The sequence below is a fragment of the Bos taurus genome, chromosome 9, assembly GCF_002263795.3.
Source record: "Bos taurus isolate L1 Dominette 01449 registration number 42190680 breed Hereford chromosome 9, ARS-UCD2.0, whole genome shotgun sequence".
Lineage (NCBI taxonomy): Eukaryota > Metazoa > Chordata > Mammalia > Artiodactyla > Bovidae > Bos > Bos taurus.
The window spans coordinates 90,965,421-90,985,991 of NC_037336.1; the positions used below are offsets into that span (position 1 = coordinate 90,965,421).

Genomic DNA, 20,571 nt, shown 5'->3' on the forward strand with positions numbered 1-20,571 from the left:
ACTTTTTCCCCCCAAACAAACATATAATTAAGATGTCAGGGTGTATGTGTGTGTGTGTGTATGTGTGTGTGTAGAGATGACTCCTCTATAATACAGCATAGAATTAGGGAGCTGAAAGGGTTGTTCTGTTATATACCACTAGCTGAATAGGATAATTCTCTGGCCAGATAACAATAAGTTTATCTCCATTCAATGTTGCTAATCTATTTCTGCTCGAATTCATCATTTGCTCCCTGAGTATTGCTTTATGTGTTTGTATGACAGCAACTGAGGACGGGGGCCTCGAGGGGGTCTGATGGTCCCTCCTTTTCCTCTTTCACATCAAGTCTCTGTCAACAGTGCTAGTCCCTGTGGAAGCATGAGATTCCTAATGCCTAAAACAGGTAATTCATTGCTCCCTTAAGAGAAACAAGCCAAATGAACTGATGAGGCCAAATAAGCCAACTCTGTAACCATGTGTGGTTCAGAGGGGATTCAATTCTATGAAGACGGGAACAGCACCGAGAACATATTGGAGGGAAAATGCAATTGAACGAGGAAATTAACGCCAGGCTTATATCTGAGCTTTTTTACTTCCCACAGATGTGCTATGCTCCATCAGCACCCAATCTTCCCAACAGTCTCAGAAAATTCCTAAAGAGCTATTAAAAAGTAAATTAGTAAGCCGTCTCATTTCATAAAAGATCCAGACTATAACTTGCCACAACTAGCCAAAAGCAAAAGCCTAAAACATTATAAATGAGAAGCAGAAAATTATATTAACCCTAATTTATTAACCTTCATTAAGAAGGAAGCTGTATTATTTACAATAGCCAAGATACAGAAACAATCCAAATGTTTATCGATGGATGAGTGGATTAAAAGGATGTGAGTGTGCTGCAGTCCATGGGGTCGCAGAGTCGGACACAACTAAGCAACTGAACTGAACTGACTGAGATATGTAAATAGTAGAATATTATTCAGCTATAACGGGCTTCCCTGGTGGCTCAGATGTAAAGAATCTGCCTGTAGTGCAAGAGACTTGGGCTCAATCCCTGGGTCAGGAAGATCCCAGGTGGGTACTGGGCTACCCACTCCAGTATTCTTGCCTGGAGAATCCCATGGACAGAGGAGCCTGGAGGGCTACAGTCCATGGGGTCGCAAAGAGTCGGACACGGCTGAGCTGCTCACACACACACACATTCAGCTTTAAAACTAATGCAATTCTGCCACTCGTAACAACATGGATGGACCTTGAAGGCACTATGTTAAGTGAAATAAATTAGACAGAGAAAAATGAATACTGTATGCTCTCACTTTTATGTAGAATCTTTAAAAAAAGAAATAAACCTAAGCTGAAAAATGCAGATAACAGAGTGGTGGCTGTCTGAGGTGGAGATTGAGGGGTGAGCAACAGGGGTGAAGATACTAAAAGCACAAACTTTTAGTTATAAAATAAATAAATCATAGGGATGTAATGTACAATATTGTGATTATAGTAAATAATACTGTATTGCATCTTTGAAAGTTTAAAGTAAACAAATCTTAAACTTTCTCATTAAAAAAAGAAGAAGAAGAAGGACGCTGTATTTTTTAGGAAAAACCCCTTAGGGTAGAAGGTGAGAGCCCAGCCCAAGGTTGCCTTAATTTGGATGAAACCATTCCATGCTAGAGGAGATGATGAATGTATCCAGGAGAGGAGAACAAAAGAGCGAAAAGGAGACAGTGGAGGATTACATATTCTACAAGGTGGTTCTTACTTGTGAACCTCCCAAATCTTTAATAAAATTGCTAAAACTCAAAAATATATATTGTTATAAAACTCAGTGAAGAATTTTGTACCAGGTTTTGGGTGAAACCAAAGCAATAAACTTGGCAGCAGGAGACAGAGGAGGGGGCGTACAGAGAGAAGCACAAGAGAGGGAGCTGATTCCAGTGCACTGGAATTGGATTTGAGTGCAGTTTAACCAGACCCTTACAGGACAGGTCCTTGGGTCACGTGGATACACAAGTTTTCGATTAGTGGCCAGTGAATGTAGATTTCTTAGCTGAAAATTTCACCTTCAAACTACACAGGGCACTTATTTTACATTTATAAAGTTATTTGCCCTAAAGCTCTGTTGCTCAAGAGATGGGCATACATAAGATGTTTTAAAAGAATGGTGTCATATAAAAAGAACTGTTCTGGCTTGTGGTCAATTTTTAAATGATTTCCCCTTAATAGATTAAAGGACATCCATTGCTGACCTTCACTCAACCAAAACGGGAAACAAGCTCTCCTTAGATCAGCAGTTGGCTACTCGGGGTTAGTGGAGAGAGTTCTTCTGTGAAAGGTCTCTGCTCAATATTCAACAACATCATTGTTTTCAGAATGCCTCAAGCCAGGAAGGATCAGCACACTTTTTTTTTTTTTTAAATTTTGATCATTACACATTTTAACAATAACTTTATTTTCAGCCCTTTCCAACAGAAAACTTGCCTGCAAAATAGATCTCAAAAGTACACTGCCTATTACAGGATAAATTAGGCAACTTTCTTATCAAGACTTGTCCAAGGATCATTAGTTTAAAGCCATCAGCGTACATGCCAAAGAACAAGAGATGACAGTCAGCGACACAATGTTGGCACACAGGTTAGAGATTCCAAAACCAACTCCTGCCCACTCCAGCCACAGAGAAGGTCAGAGGAAAAGAAAATAATGAAGGAGGGAAAATGAAAACAGCTTCTGTGGACAGAATCAGTTTATACCCTCAACTTTTCTTTAAGTTGAGACCCTTTTTTTAGTAGAGATTTTAGCAATGTCAAGTGTCCATAGCAAGTGTTGTCCATGGAAATCCTGAAATGATTAGCATCTCTCATGGCAGAGTAACATTAACAGGCCCTGAAATCCTCCTTCAAGACAGGTATACATTGGGATGCTCCTCTCCAACCAAAGATTAGTCAAGCGGGATGGTTTTCTCCTCCAAGTACAACAGAAAAACCTACATATCCACAGAAACAGTTTCTAGAGCTTATTGGTTTATTTGCTCTATTCCAAGTCCCAGAAATTGAAATGATCTTTCCCATAGGGACCACCTGCTCCATCATGATCTCTGACCCACCCTTTGTTGAAGAGGGAAGAGAAGGAAGAGAGTGGACTCACCAGCTGATTGCTGTACCAGTACAGCGACGACCCCTTCAGGACCACCCAGAACTTTTTCCATTTGTTGCCTAGGAAAGTTCCTTTCTCCTTTTTCTTATAGAGCCACCCTTGGCAGTCAGCATGCCCCAGGTCTTTACATGATATCCTCCTCCGACTCATGCTGAAAAAACCTGCAAACAAGTACATGAAAAAGTACGTAACGTTGTACCCTGATTTATAAGACAGAGTGAAAGGGAACTGTACACTGTTTACCTTCAGGAAGTTGGATTTTTGTACCAAGATCTATGCAAAGTAAATGTGAAAATTAAAGTAATTTACCGATTTTATTTTTAAACATTCATTTGGTGCTTAGAAGGGACAAGATCAAAGAAACAGTGAGACACATACAGGTGTAAGTCTAAGAACGTTCTTCAATCGAGTAAATTGAAAACATGAAAATCATGATTCTGGCAGGCACATCACTGCACTAACCAGCTTGTTTCAACAATAATAGCAGTAGTTATGCAAGAGATGGAAAAGGGTTAATGCCCACCTAGAAACACAGCCACTTGCCGACTCAGTGCCAGTCTTTGTAAGCTCTATTGACATACCACGGGGGATTAATCCAAATGAACAGCAAGCCATCATTTCTTAAAATCGATCCAAAAACAAGAACCCCACATTAATCTGCCATCCACGTCCTGGTATTAGCATTAAGACAGACAAACATCGGATCCCAAAGAAGACATCCAGGAGAACAGGACACTCACACACACACATAGGGGATAAAGAAACAAAAGATCTAATTACCTTGAGTTTTCTTTCTCTGCTTCTGACGCAAGGGAACCTGCTGGAAATGCAGGAAGGAGAGAAAAGAGGAAATTTCTGATTGTGTTGTAACATTTGTAAAGAGAGAAGGAGGGAGGAGGTGGCAGTGTTTATGAGCAGGATGGAAGCTAAAAAAAAAAAAAAAACGACTCTCCCAGCAGAGCTAAAGGGGCGCTTACTAGCTGAGGCACAAAATGTGCTAATTAGAATCAATAGACATCTAGCTGCACCTGAAAACTACGGAACACAGCATTTATCACTAATGTTTCCTGTTTCCACCCACAACCACCTTTCTCACTACCACTTTAGTTATGACAGGATAGCGTTCACTCAAGTTCTTAAAAATAATAAAAATATCTCCCCTTTTATTCTTTGTGAGAGAAGAAAAACTTATAGCATGCTTTATTTTGTGCCATTTCTAAAGAGCAACAATTATTTAAATAAACCTGGAAGACAACCATTACAGTCTCACAGGACTACAGGTTTACATCAGACTACTAAATTCATGGTCCTGCTACCTCCATCGGGTTGCATGTAAACCACATGAATTAACCATCCCAGAAAAAGAAGTTCCACAACCTCTTTTGGTGAGGTGTAAGTACCTATCAACCCTCCTTATTGGGAAATTCTGATTTGCAGCCAGGTTTAATTCACATATTGTCTTATGGAAGATAAATTAATTACCAATTTCTATTTTATACCAGCTCTTCTAAGATTCAAATTAGAAAAAAGATACTATATCTGAAATATACATTTTTCACATTACATTTTAAACAATTCAAGTAAAATCATCAGACTATAAACAAAAACAGAAAAAAAAATCTTTCAACTGGCTCTGTATGTGTGTGAGATTTTTTTTTTTCCTCCATTATATCTAAGCTGAATTCAGTCAGGGTTAAATGACATAATCTTTTGAGTGGAGAATTTGAAAAAAAATGTACATAATCGAAGAGGAGTTCTAAAAATTGATATGCAATTCTATTACAAGAGCTTATAAAGTTATTCTAGATGCACCTGGCTAATATCCTCTGTATCTAACTATTGCTTTAATAATTACAATGGCTCTATTATATTTTTGAAGAGGGAATGTGACAGAGTGGAAGTAAGATGGGATTTTTAAATCCAGAGACCTGAAATCAACTTACAGCTGTTGTAATTAGTAGCTGTGTTACCCAGGGAAAAGTCAGTTTAGCACTCAAAACCAACTTCCTTCATTTGTAAAATCAAGATATTTATAAATCCAATCCCATAAGTCTCATAAGTATTTAATATGGTTGTACACAAAAATGCGCTAAAAACTAAAAATTCTTTATGTATGCATGGTAATATTATATGATTATAGATGTAAACAAATGTTTCATATATAATAAACAAAAATTTCCTATCAAGTTTTAGGATAGGTAGGATTTGTATTTCTCTCAGATGTATTTCTCTAATCATTTAACTTCAGTGATGAAGTTAAAGTGCCTTAAACTGTATTTCCTGAGAAACCTCATACTAACTTTTTATTTTACAAATATTAGAATAAAATTTTATTCTTGAAGAAAGAAATCATTCTTTTGAAAAATGGACATGACAAAGGCAATATTTGCCCTAAATTTTAGGCAAGAGAAGACCTGTTAGAGTCGTGACAGGCAACAAAAATGTAGGTATTTTTGACCAAATTCTAGTCATTTCTACTTCATAAGATACCTCCCACACTGACCTGCATCCTGATCTAAAATTCCCACTATTCTCTTCAACGTTCTTTCTCCTGGGCTTTTTTCTGAGTTCAGCAAAGCCCATTAACAAAATATTTTAACCCAAATATATTGTTCAGATAATGTATTTTATTTTGATAGCTAGAACTTAGCTGACAGCCAGGACTGAAAAAGAAGAGAGTAAGTCAATTTAGACAGTGGGAATAATTTAAGAGAATCTGGGGTCCAGGAGACCCCAGGAAGCTCTCAAGACAAATTAAGAACCACCAGGGAGTAGGAAGAAAAGGGAATTATGGACAGAGGCAGTCCTAGACCATTCTGGCACATCTGAACAAGGTCAATCACATTAGCTGATACAAAAAGAGCAGCTTAGAAAGGAACAGAAAGTAGGAGAGGACACTGTAGTATCCGTGAAGGGAGGCAGCCCACGCTCCATCCCTCCTGACTGGGAGCAGGTGAATCTCCTCCATCCATTAATTATAGGCTAGTACTCTTGCCTGGAAAATCCCATGGACGCAGGAGCCTGGTAGGCTGCAGTCCATGAGGTCGAGAAGAGTTGGACATGACTGGGCGACTTCACTTTCACTTTTCACTTTCATGCATTGGAGAAGGAAATGGCAACCCACTCCAGTGTTCTTGCCTGGAGAATCCCAGGGACAGGGGAGCCTGGTGGGCTGCCATCTATGGGGTCCCACAGAGTCGGACACGACTGAAGCAACTTAGCAGCAGCAGCAGCAGGCTTCCCAGGTCATGCTAGGAGTAAAGGTATCTCCTGTTACCAATGCAGGAGATGAGACATAAGAGACATCGGTTCAATCCCCAGGTTGGGAAAATACCCTGGAGGAGAAAATGGCAACTCGCTCCAGTATTCTTGCCTAGAAAATCGCATGGACAGAGAAGCCTAGTGGGCTATGGTCCATGGAGTCCATGGAGTCCACTCCAAAGAGTCTAACACAACTCAAGCAACTCAGCACAGCACAATTTGACAAGGTCTTTCCAGTTCTACCATACAAGCTGATGGCTGGTTCTAGAGAAAACCCTCTATCAAACTGCACACTCTGTCTCAACGTGGCCCCAAAACAGGCCTTGGTCTATGCTAGATTCTTGCACCTGGACTAATGAGAAGTGGGGCTCTAGGCTGGACGATACCTCAAGCAGGCTGAGCACTCAAAACCGACAGGACTTTATTCAGACTTTTTTTTTAAAACACGGGCAAGGAGTTTAGTCACTGAGTCAGCCCTATGCCTCAGACAGAACTTTTCCTAAGGCAAATGATCATAAAATCTGTATAAGTGTTCAAACTGTTTCCTCCAACCAGAAGCTGAGCTGCATATTACAGGAACAATAAATTAGTGGGAATTGCATTTTCACTTGATCGACATGAACTTGAAACCTAAATTGGTTTACATGAAAGAATGAAAACAATCTTGAGAACTTTAGTAAGTTTGAGATATGTCTAACTCCTCACAACAGGAAGTGGAACCCACGAGCTCGTCAGTTTCAAAAAGATCTCACATGTGGTTTATTCCACTAGATGAGCGAGAAAAAGCCAAGCAAACAGTGAGCACTTTATGAAACCATTTTTTTTTATAGGGAATTATAACCATTACAACAAATGTGTGTGTAAGTATGCTCAGCCATGTCTGACTCTTTGTGACCCTATAGTCAGCAGCCCGCCAGGCTCCTCAGTCCATGGGATTTCCCCAGACAAGAAGACTGGAATGGCTTGCCATTTCCTGCTCCAGGTGATCTTCCTGACCCAGGGATTGAACCTGTGTCTCTTCATAACAAATATCTAAAGCCTAATAAGGTATTTTTCTCACAAGATTTTCTTCCTATTGGGATATTGTAGGTAAAACTTAAAATTCTGAATTTGCCCTAATTCGGCTCTAAAATTTGAGGAAATTTTTCTTTTGAATACATATTTCCTTTTTATTGAAAAAGAGTATTTTTCTTTTACTTTTTAAGCAGGGGGGGTTAAAAAAATTCACTTGGTCATTAATCGCTCAAAAACACATGCTGTATAAATATACAAAGGAACCAGTGTAAAATATACAAATGGACCTCCTCTGATATTGAATGATGGTGTTCACATCCAAGTTAAGGGTAATTATTATACTGATTTCTAATTTATATAGCAATTAAATCTTAAAAGGTACAATTTACCTGTGACATTAAAATTCACCATAAAATAGTTTGTCATTACATCAAACTTCACAATGATCGTGTCTTAAAATTACACGGTGATATGCTATGATGCAATGGCACCCCACTCCGGTACTCTTGCCTGGAAAATCCCATGGATGGAGGAGCCTGGTGGGCTGCAGTCCATGGGGTCGCTAAGAGTCAGTCACAACTGAGTGACTTCACTTTCCCTTTTCACTTTCATGCATTGGAGAAGGAAATGGCAACCCACTCCAGTGTTCTTGCCTGGAGAATCCCAGGGACAGAGGAGCCTGGTAGAAGGCCGTCTATGGGGTCGCACAGAGTCGGACACGACTGAAGTGACTTAGCAGCAGCAGCAGCAGGCTATGATGGGTCCTGATTTGCACCATTTTCCCAAGTTCCATGGTATAAAACCTCACAGCATTGTCAATTTTAAGCTACCAATACTTTAAGTGGCCAGCAGCCTGAGCCAAAGGACACAAACAGCCTCAAAGCTCTAGGGTAGTATTAGTCACTCCGTCAGTCCAACTCTTTGTGACCCCATGGATAATAGCCCACCAGGCTCCTCCATCCATTGGATCTTCCAGGCAAGAATACTGGAGTGGGTTGCCATTTCCCTCTCCATTAACCAAGCCACAAAAATTCCTAAATTTTTTAGGGCCAAGCCAGCTCCAGCTGATAAAACCATTACGAAGTTTCTCTACAAAACACATTTGCCCCCCTATAAAAAAAAAAAATCTCTCCTTTTTCCTGGCAAATTAAACTCAATTTTGTAAAGAGAATTTTCAAGCTTTAAATATTAAAATTTCACCTGTAAAAATACATGAAAAACTTGCTACTTTTTTTCAGAAGACTAGCTACCTTAAATATTACTAAGTTAATATGAAAAGAAACTCTCTGATAGTGAAAAATGAAGATAGATAAGAGACTTTATAATAACAATAGACAATAATTGAAAACAATGATAACCAAGAAACATAAAGCTTATAGTTAGATAGTGTTTGCCATAGCCAGGGTGAGTCTTTTCATAAATACTTGGACTAAATTGTCACATTCACAGCTTAGACATTATTATAATGCATATTTTACCGAGAAGAAAATTTTTTAATTAATTTTTATTGGAGTATAATTGCTTTACAGTGTTGCATTAGTCTCTTGCCATAAAGCAAAGTGAATCAGTCATATGTATATGCACATCCCCTCTTTTTTAGATTTCCTTCCCACCATTTAGGTCAGAGGAGAAAACTGAAGTAAATCAAGGTTCAGTGTTTTGCCCAAAGTCACAAAAGGAAATGGTAAAATACATATATTTATTTTAAGAATAAAATTCACAAAGTAGTAACCTTTAAGGTATTTGCTTCGGTTGTTGATGTTATATAAAGTAAGAGAACAGAAAAGCAGGGATTGAAGTTTGAGGAGAAGCTGGATGCAATGGCACTTTCTACATTGAAGAGAAACTGGAGAAATTAAAGAAGAACTAGGGAGAAGAGGAAAAAGAAGAAGAAGAAAAAGAAGGAGGGACAAGGAGAGGAGGGTGAGGAGGAGGAAGCTAGAAGGTGGAAAGTGAGGGAGAGAAACGTGTCAGGGAAAGACTGTCTAGCTTAATCAGTGGAATAAATGACAATATAGAGAACTGTGGTGTTGGAGAAGACTCTTGAGAGTCCCTTGGACTGCAAGGAGATCCAACCAAGGCACCCTAAAGGAAATCAATCCTGAATGTTCATTGGAAGGACTGATGCTGAAGCTGAAACTCCAATACTTTGGCCACCTGATGCGAGGAGCTAACTCATTGGAAAAGACCCTGATGCTGGGAAAGATTGAAGGTGAGAGAAGGGGATGACAGAGGATGAGATGGTTGGATGGCATCATCGACTCAATGGACATGAGTTTGAGTAAACTCCGGGAGTTGATGATGGACAGGGAGGCTTGGCGTGCTGCAGTCCATGGGGTCGCAAAGAGTCGGACACAACTGAGCAACTGAACTGAAATGATAGAGAACATGGCTTAAGTAGAGAAATGACAACCCACTCCAGTATTCTTGCCTGGAGAATCCTATCAACAGAGGAGCCTGGTGGGCTACAGTCCATAGGGTCACACAGAGTCAAACATGGCTGAAGCAACTTAACACAGCAGCATTTATAAATAAATACATATATATCCATAGTAAACATATTGAGTTTGATGTATATAAGACACATGGGAAAATAGCATATATAGTATTTATGAGTCTAGAGATTTGGGAGAAGTCTGGAATAAAGATGTAAAATTAGGAATCATCAGCATATAGAGAGTGGAAATCTTGAGTTTGGGTAAGATCACTCAAATGTGTAGGATGTAAAAGGAGTGAAGTCAAAATCCAAAGGAAGACCAATGCATTTACACAGAACTAAGAGGAATGGAGACTGCCAGGAGACAGAGCAGACAAGCAAAGGAAAACAAGAAAATCAGGAGAGGGATTGTCATGGAAGTGAGGGAAAGACTGGAGGGAGAGGTGAGCCAAAACCATCAAACACTCACCAGTATAAAAGAGAAAGAAAAAATTACTAGAGACCTTGGCAAAACAGTTTCATCATTGTGTTGGCTAGAAAACAAATTTCAGTGGGTTGGAGAGTAATGGGAATTTAAGAAGTTAACAGAGCACTAAAGACTAGTCTCTCCAGAATCTTGACTGAAAAGAGGAGACATGATAGTAACAGGAGTCCTAAAGCCAAAAGACAGAGGTTGTTACACGTGTTTTCAAAACTATGCTCCTGTGCTTATAATCTCTCCTGCAATAAACTATAGACAAACACTTGTTCACTGACAGTCGGATGTTGAAATTGAAAAGCCATTTAACTACATGATATCAAAAGTCTCAGCTGTTCATATTCTAACTCACTGAGTACACATTTCTCACTTCCTTCTTTTCTTTCTTAGCTTTTACTTTATTTTTAAGGGAATGAAATATGAATACATGATATACAACTTCCCTTTTCCATTTCCCTCTCATTCACCCCAGGTTACACTAAACCGAATGTGATATTTATCATTCCCATGCAATTTTAGTATTTATAAGGAGCATTTAACAATACCATAAGCAATAGCATTAATGGGTGGTGGTGGTTTAGTCGATAAGTCGTGTCCAACTCTTGCGACCCCATGGGCTGCAGCCTGCTAGGCTCCTCTGTCCGTGGGATTCTCCAGGCAAGAATACTGGAGTGGAAAAAAAAAAAAAAAGAATACTGGAGTGGGTTGCCATTTCCTTCTCCAGGTGATCTTCCAGTAGTTGAACCCGGGTCTCCTGCATTGCAGGCAGATTCTTTACCGATTGAGCTACGAGGGAAACCCTAATAGCATTAATGGAGGTGTTTAATTTTCAGTATTTTTTAGATTTTTTTTTTTCCCCATGTTGAGGTAAGTAGTTGTAGTTCTAAGACAACAATGCTGCTGCTGCTGCTGCTGCTAAGTCGCTTCAGGCGTGTCCAACTCTGTGCGACCCCATAGACGGCAGCCCACCAGACTCCCCCGTCCCTGGGATTCTCCAGGCAAGAACACTGGAGTGGGTTGCCATTTCCTTCTCCAGTGCATGAAAGTGAAAAGTGAAAGTGAAGTCGCTCAGTCATGTCCGACTCTTCATGACCCCATGGACTGCAGCCTTCCAGGGTCCTCCATCCATGGGATTTGCCAGGCAAGAGTACTGGAGTGGGTTGCCATTGCCTTCTCCAGATTTCTATGCAGAGACTTCCATTTCAGGAAAAAGTTTTCCCTTGGCATTTCTTTTTTCCAGGAAACATTTAGGGAAGGAAATTTATTTTAAACAATTTTTGAGAAAACACTGTCATAAAGTTTTGATCTAAGAGAACTGTGACATTTCTTCCCCACTAGAGCAATCCCTGAAAGCAATTCTTGAAAGCTTTAAGTAAAAGAATTGTGTACAACGGTAAACAAGATGTTGTGTCACATTCTCTCTGAGCCTTGTCATCCTTAAATTAAGGCTGCTTTCCTTCCTTAGCTAAAATGCTGTTACTGAAATCTGAGACTTTAGTAATCAAGCCTTTAAGACTCATATACTAGTCATTATTATTTATTTATCTATTTATTTTAATGATAAACGAATCATAAAAGAAAGCTAAGCACACTGATTTAGTGTATAATGCTGAATGACCACAGTATCGTGCTGCTTGCTGTTGTTTAGTTGCTAAGTCATGTCTGACCCTTCTGCGACCCCAAGGACTGTAGCCCACCAGTCACCCCCGTCTATGGGATTTTCCGGGCAAGAATACTAAAGTGGATTGCCATTTCCTTCTCCAGGGTGATCTTCGAGACCCAGAAATCAAACTCAAGTCTCTTATGTCTCCTGCATTGGCAGGCGGATTCTTTACCACTGAGCCACATGAAGAAGCACAGTATAATGTACGGAAAGCCTTATACGAACTACACAATGGATGTTTAATGATTGTACCAAATATAATCATAATGGTGGAAATTTCCCCAAAATCTTTGACCCAGATCCTAAAGGTGTTAGGCGAGTGCTTTCTTTCAGGTCACAAGTTGGTAGATTATGGATTTTGTTTATTCAACCACCCCTTACTGCACAGTTACTCAGTGCCAAGGACCAGCAATTCAGTGGCAAGAAAGTTTTAACACAGCTTCTAGGGCAACACAGAGGAAAGAGAACTGAGCAAGGATAACAAGGTCTCACCCCATCACAGTGCTGACCTAAAACTGAGGAGTCAGAGCCGGGCCTCCAGATAAAGACCTATGCATAAGAGGATGTGGCACAGTAATGCAGGTACAATCAGGAGGCATGGACCACACACAGAGGATGGCAGGATTTGGGGGTGGACACCGTGTTCAGAGGGGCCAAGTCACATCACGAAGAGCCTTGTAAATTATGCTGGAAAGTACAAAGTTCATCTGAAAGCCAATGGAAGCCATTGAACAGATGGGAAAAGATGAGTAGAAAAATCACGTCTATGTGTAGGCAAATTCACCCTGGCTGTTGTTGAGGGGTGGGGAGGAGACAAGTGCAGAGAGAGGCAAAGAGCCCAGTGAGCAGGGGGAGGGCAAGTGTTGCGAAGATGGGAAAATATTGGGCTGTTGTTACATCCTCTGGAAAAACCCAAATGGACTTTTTGGCCAACCCAACATTTAGGTGTTAAAACAGACAGAACTTAATGAGCTAATCCTTTTGATTCTGTTTGAAGCTTTAGCTTTGAAAATCCTGCTGCTTCCCTTCAGAAGAGAGAAAATCAGAGGCAAGAGAAACATACTATCAGTTAACAACAATTCAACAAAAAAAAGAACAGTGTTTTTTTACTGTGCACATAATAAAATTTCAATGCGTAGAGTCTAGTTTCTTGAACTAGCACTATTTACATACCACTTCAATGATACCTATCATGTCGGGATCAATAAAAGTCCCTTAGAAGTATCACCCTGCCCCCACCAGGTGGTCGGCTCCTCCTCTAAGTACCCCAGCACTAAGCAGAGAGCTCAGCACACGCAGCTCAATACATGTTATTTTAATGGAAATGAAGGGTAATTTGGGATGTCATTAGGTCAAATGTGTCAGGCCTATCAAAACCACCTAGCATAAAAATAGGTCTCTGGTGCTACATATTATTTAGAGAACAAATGACAGCAGAAAATGGAACTAATTTTCTAAATGGAAAGATAAAGTAGGGTAACCACTGAAAAGCAGCTGGAAGAAATGCTTGAGAGAGATATTAAGCGTTCCCAGCCAGACACTGATGGCTGTGAGATAAAAATAACAGGAAAACTGACACACAAGGAGAGCTGAGCTGATTCAGTCAAGGGGTGGAGGATGATGGCTCATGAAATGAGAAAGGCCCAAAAACAGTTCCCACCAAGAACAGAATCCACTTGTGCCCAGAACCAAAGGGGAAGCAGGTTACATATTACACGGTTAAGAGCCCTAGATTGGGAGTTCCAGGATAATGCATTAGTCCTTGGCTAATCAGATTTGCCATCTTTGTTCAAAAATCCAAGGCCATACTTTTTTTTTAAAGACATGGAGATTTTGACTTGTTTCAACTCACCATTAAATCTCCAATTCCTACGTAGTAGGTGGCTGACACATAATAAACTCAGAAGAGGTAATCAGTGAACATTAAATGAATGTATCAATGAATCAATTTATTCATTTGAAGTCCTTAGGTGCTCTCATTATCTTAATTTCCATTTCCTCTTAAACATATAAGATAAACGCTTTCCAGCTGGAAGATTACTTTTTTTTTTTTATCACAATTAAACCCTGCATTATCTTTCTCAAGGACTCAACAGTCCTAATTCTTTCTTTTCATGCCATTTTCCCAAATAACACATACACATGCTTATAATCACATGCATTTTTTCTTTTAAAATTTCTCATAAATTTTGGATACTCTAAACCTGAGTTTCCCTGATTCTGTCTTTACAGATCTGTGACCTCTGTGTGCTTTTGCCCGTGACCTCCTTTAATATCCTGTATACACAGCTTTGATCTCACACAGAATGATCTCTGTTCGTTTCCAAGGCAAACCATTCAATATCATGGTAATCCAAGTCTATGCTCCAACCAGTAACGCTGAAGAAGCTGAAGTTGAATGGTTCTATGAAGACCTACAAGACCTTGTAGAACTAACACCCAAAAAAGATGTCCTTTTCATTATAGGGGACTGGAATACAAAAGTAGGAAGTCAAGAAACACCTGGAGTAATAGGCAAATTTGGCCTTGGAATACAGAATGAAGCAGGGCAAAGGCTAATAAAGTTCTGCCAAGAGAACGCATCGGTCATTGCATACACCCTCTTCCAACAACACAAGAGAAGACTCTACACATGGACATCACCAGATGGTCAACACTGAAATCAGATTGATTATATTCTTTGTAGCCAAAGATGGAGAAGCTCTATACAGTCAGCAAAAACAAGACCAGGAGCTGACGGTGGCTCAGATCATGAGCTCCTTATTGCCAAATTCAGACTTAAATTGACGAAAGTGGAGAAAACCACTAGACCATTCAGGTATGACCTAAATCAAATCCCTGATGATTATACAGTGGAAGTCAGAAATAGATTTAAGGGACTAGATCTGATAGAGTGCCTGATGAACTATGGACGGAGGTTCATGACATTGTACAGGAGACACGGATCAAGACCATCCCCAAGAAAAAGAAATGCAAAAAAGCAAAATGGCTGTCTGAGGAGGCCTTACAAATAGCTGTGAAAAGAAAGGAAGTGAAAAGCAAAGGAGAAAAGGAAAGATATACCCATTTGAATGCAGAATTCCAAAGAACAGCAAGGAGAGATAAGAAAGCCTTCCTCAGAGATCAATGCAAAGAGATAGAGGAAAACAATAGAATGGGAAAGACTAGAGATCTCTTCAAGAAAATTAGAGATACCAAGGGAACATTTCATGCAAAGATGGGCTTGAAAAAGGACAGAAATGGTATGGACCTAACAGAAGCAGAAGATATTAAGAAGAGACGGCAAGAAAACACAGAACTGTACAAAAAAGATCTTCACAACCCAGATAATCACAATCGTGTGATCACTCACCTAGAGCCAGACATCCTGGAATATGAAGTCAAGTGGGCCTTAGAAAGCATCACTATGAACAAAGCTAGTGGAGGTGATGGAATTCCAGTGGAGCTATTCCAAATCCTGAAGGATGACGCTGTGAAAGTGCTGCACTCAATATGCCAGCAAATTTGGAAAACTCAGCAGTGGCCACAGGACTGGAAAGGTCAGTTTTCATTCCAATCCCAAAGAAGGGCCATGCCAAAGAATCCTGAAACTACTGCACAATTGCACTCATCTCACACGCTAGTAAAGTAATGCTTAAAATTCTCCAAGCCAGGCTTCAGCAATATGTGAACCGTGAACTACCAGATGTTCAAGCTGGTTTTAGAAAAGGCAGAGGAACCAGAGATCAAACTGCCAACATCCACTGGATCATGGAAAAAGGAAGAGGGTTCCAGAAAATCATCTATTTCTGCTTTATTGACTATGCCAAAGCCTTTGACCGTATGGATCACAATAAACTGTGGAAAATTCTGAAAGAGATGGGAATACCAGACCACCTGACCTGCCTCTTGAGAAATCTGTATGCAGGTCAGGAAGCAACAGTTAGAACTGGACATGGCACAACAGACTGGTCCCAAATAGGAAAAGGAGTATGTCAAGGCTGTATATTATCACCCTGCTTATTTAACTTATATGCAGAGTACATCATGAGGAATGCTGGGCTAGAGGAAGCACAAGCTGGAATCAAGATTGCCAGGAGAAATATCAATAACCTCAGATATGCAGATGACACCACCCTTATGGCAGAAAGTGAAGAAGAACTAAAGAGCCTCTTGATGAAAGTGAAAGAGGAGAGTGAAAAAGTTGGCTTAAAGCTCAACATTCTGAAAACTAAGATCATGGCATCTGGTCCCATCACTTCATGACAAATAGATGGGGAAACAATGGAAACAATGGCTGACTTTATTTTTCTGGGCTCCAAAATCACTGCAGATGGTGACTGCAGGCATGAAATTCAAAGACGCTTACTTTTTGGAAGAAAAGTTATGACCAACTTTGATAGCATATTCAAAAGCAGAGACATCACTTTGCCAACAAAGGTCCATCTAGTCAAGGCTATGGTTTTTCCAGTGGTCATGTATGGATGTGAGAGTTGGACTATAAAGAAAGCTAAGTGCTGAAAAATTGATGCTTTTGAAGTGTGGTGGTGGAGAAGACTCTTTAGAGTCCCTTGGACTGCAAGGAGATCCAACCAGTCCATTCTAAAGGAGATCAGTCCTGGGTGTTCATTGAAAGGACTCATGTTGAAGCTGAAACTCCAATACTTTGGCCACCTCATGCGAAGAGCTGAATCATTGGAAAAGACCCTGATGCTGGGAGGGATTGGAGGCAGGAGAAGAAGGGGACGACAGAGGATGAGATGGTTGGATGGCATCACCGACTCCATGGACATGGGTTTGTGTGGACTCCAGGAGTTGGTGATGGATAGGGAAGCCAGGTGTGCTGCAGTTCATGGGATTGCAGAGTCGGACATGACTGACCAACTGACTGAACTGAATTGAACTGACACACAGCTTTATATCTAATCTTTGCAAAAATTTTCCATTGAAGCACATTTATTCTCTTTATTGTTCTTCCCTATATTCACCGTGATTATTCATATTCTATTATCAAACACACACCCATTCATGTGCAAAAAATCAGACTTCCCTCTTTCTGCAAGTTTTAGATAGTGAATTTCCTAGGTTGCATAAGCGACTATAATTTTCATTTTCTTTTTTGGTTTTCTGCACCCTTGTCTCCCAAACTATCCACCATTTTTCATCATTAGCAAAGATTTCCTCATTTAGAAGGAGCATCAAAACAAAAGTGCTCTTTGCCTTCTCTCCCTCTGGAATATGAAATTGTTATCAAGCAGAAAATTAATATGTTGTCCTGGTTTTTAGTAAGGTGTCTCTTCCAGGAGCTGTCTAGTTCACTCAATTTCTCTATCATTATAATACAATTTGCCTTGACATCCATTTCTTAATGTGCATCAGGAAACCACTGTCCACATTCCCTATTTGGCAGGAAGTCTATACTATATTTTCTTAACACCCCACTTCTGCTTCTGCTTTTGGCTCTACCCCAAAAACTCTGTCCTACGCATTCATCATGAAGTCATTAGATTTGCCAAAAGATGCACACCATCCAATCCCACACTGCACTACAGCCTCTTCTATTTGAAGTGTCATGTTACTTATACTAAATTCTCTATTTTCCCTGCATAATCAACCAATAAAGGGGCTTCCCAAGTGGCACTAATGGTAAAGAATCTGCCTGCCAATGCAGGAGACACAAGAGATGCAGATTCAATCCCTGGGTCAGGGAGATCCCCTGGAGGAGGAAAAGGCAACCCACTCCAGTATTCTTGTCTGAAAAATTCCATGGGCAGAGGAGCCTGGTGGGCTACAGTCTGTGTATCCCCTTCCATCTGAAGTATCATGTTACATCAACATCTCTATTTTCCCTGCATGAGTTTCTTCATCTAGTAGAGGAAACTTGCTTAACTGACTTACCTAATTTAGGCAAATTTATGGCCATAAAATTATTTTTAAAGGAACCTATAATTTTGGCATAATAATTAGCAGAATTATTCCCATAGAAGTTGCATGAGAGGTTATACTATACCAGAATTAATTGAAAATAGGGACAAATTTATGTATATTATGTCAAAATCATGGTTATGTTTCATGATATTTAAACAGCTAGGGGTCTTAAACAAAAGCTTGGTGATCATAAGAAACTTTCGAACTCTAACAAAGGGATCATTTAATTCTGTTGTGTGTGTTAGTCACTTAGTCGTGTCTGACTCTTTGCAACCCCATGGACTGTAGCACGCCAGGCTCCTCTGTCCATGGAATACTCCAGGCAAGAATACTGGAGTGGTTTGCCATTTCCTTCTCCAGGGGATCTTCCCAACCCCTGGATCGAACCCAGGTTTCCTGTATTGCAGGCAAATGCTTTACCATCTAAGCTACTAGGGAAGCTCTTTCATTCCATTATGACTAATGAAATGGACAATAAGTAGTTAGTCGAACTTAAAATCAACCTAATTTTTTACTCATTCATCAAACTGACGATACTTAAAGTCTGAATATTCCAAAGAATACTTACAAGCTCATTGCCATCAGTAGCCATGTATGACATCAGATTGGTAGAAACAAAAGCTAGAAGAGAAAAAGCATTTTCAGTTAAATGTTGGAGGAAATCACTCTTAAAATTGTATATCTTCTTGACAGGAAGAAAAGCACTTGTATTCTGATTGATGAATTTCACAATGAAAGCAATTCATTACAAAGCCTTTTAATTCAGAATAAGCCAACTGTTAAAAACTGAGTTCATAAAATAAGCCAGAATTTTAATTGCACATGTGTCAGTATTTCTTTCAAGTCTACAGCAAGATATATTATATATATATTTTTATCTACTTAATATTGTACTATGGGCTTCCCTGGTGACTCAGTAATAAAGAATCCGCCTACAATGAAAGAGACACAGGTTCCATCCCTGGGTCAGGAAGTTCCCCGGGAGAAGGAAATGCAAACCTATTTCAGTATTCTTGCCTGGGAAATCCCAAGGACAGAGGAGCCTGGCTACAGTCCATGGGGTGGCAAAGAGTCAGACATGACCCAGCAACTTAACAACAATACTGAATCATACATAAACATACGTTTTTGAAAAGTGAAAATATTTTCATCTTCAAGATGAATAACATAATGTAAGATGTGGACATATCTGATCTATTACTATTGTTCTGATGGTATTAACTGAACAATTTCAAAAATGTAACCAATCCCTCAGCCTCAGAAATCTCAACTTTAATATGAAGATGAGCCCCCTTTGATGTATTGCACTTTGTAGTGGATTACCTGAGAAATAAGACACTCTGGTTTCAAGAAAAGAAGATGAAAACAAAAAGACGAAAATCTCATATCTTCAGACTAAGAAAAAAAATCTACTTTGATAAGCAACAAACTTGTTAAACATCCACAAGCCGCTGAAACTCTCTGCAAAGCAAAAAGCCTTTCACCTCTCCCAGTGACAGATCCATACCCCATGTGACTTTATTTCTTACACCAATCGTTTCCAAATTCTGAAAATGCATAGCCCTTCTTTACGTCAAAATGCCATATTTATATTACACTGATATGAATAAAACATTTATTTGTAAAATGCCAAAGAGAAAAACCACAATAAAAAAAAGACTGACCAATTTACTTAATTTTTAACTCACTTGTTTAAAAAATACAGTCAAACATAAATGGAAAATCAAATCACAGGCTGGTGAAAACATTTGCAGTATTCATTTAAAAAATCATAGCATAAACAGTTCTCTTATTCACCAATAAGAAAATAATAAGTAGACTGGGAGACCAAGACGGTGTAATAGAAGGACATGGAGCTCACCTCCTCCCACAAATACAGCAAAAACACATCTACGTGTGGAACAATTCTCACAGAATACCCACTGAATACTGAAGATCTCATAGAACCAACGCTGCAAGAAAGACCACCGCATAACTGGGCAGGATGAAAGGACAGAACAAAGCAGCTTGGGATGGACCTGAGCTATGAAAGCCTCTCTCACTCTGGGACCCCTCAACCAGATATGGAGTTTCAGGAGCTCAGAGGAGGACGCAGCAGCCAGCCTGCAGGAGCAGGACAGAGAGAAAGGTGCCCAGAAGGTCCTGGCCACCTCACTGCACACCCCAGCCTGAGATGCATCACTGGTGGAAGGCATGGTGGTGGCTGGTTGCTGGTACACGGGACTTCAGCAGACAGAACCAGGGAGAAGATTTGGTTTGGATGCAGAGACAATCCCAAGGGCCTCAAGAATGGTTCAGGCCACTGTAAGTGTGTATGGGACCAATGGGAACCCTATTTGTAAATGCACGTGCAAAGGGAGTGGCATGGCCCCACCAGAGCAGCTTCATCCTCAGCTTGCTCACAGGGGGTGCAGCTCCACTCTACAAGCTCTGGGCACACACAAGCACGTGTGGGTGGCCCACACGCAGGGTGGGACTGAAATCTGAACTGATTCCTGGTGGGTGCATGACTTTCACAGAAGATTTACGCCATTGGCAGCTTCCGGAGCACAGCACCGGAAGGACTTCCAAGCTGACTACCGGCTTTTCCTTTGCTGAGGTGGGGCAGAGGGCAGTTTCGTCAACAGTGCGCTTCGTGAGCACACACAAGAGTGACAGGGAACATCACAGAAAGCATGCCC

General features: G+C 40.2%; 1 protein-coding gene across 12 annotated transcripts in view; it reads right to left on the reverse strand.

Annotated features, from left to right (window-relative positions):
• The window catches only part of IPCEF1 (interaction protein for cytohesin exchange factors 1), a 167,893-nt gene that overhangs the window by 73,541 nt on the left and 73,781 nt on the right, over window positions 1-20,571 (reverse strand). For 7 of the 12 annotated variants that reach the window (XM_059889958.1, XM_024997091.2, XM_059889957.1 and 4 more), the window contains 3 exons: window positions 18,459-18,511; window positions 3,911-3,950; window positions 3,122-3,291 (listed from right to left, as the gene is read on the reverse strand). In XM_059889958.1, coding sequence (XP_059745941.1) covers window positions 3,122-3,291; window positions 3,911-3,950; window positions 18,459-18,491 — 243 coding nt within the window. In that variant the 5' untranslated portion in view covers window positions 18,492-18,511. The other 5 variants (XM_059889960.1, XM_059889961.1, XM_059889959.1 and 2 more) reach the window with 4 other exon arrangements.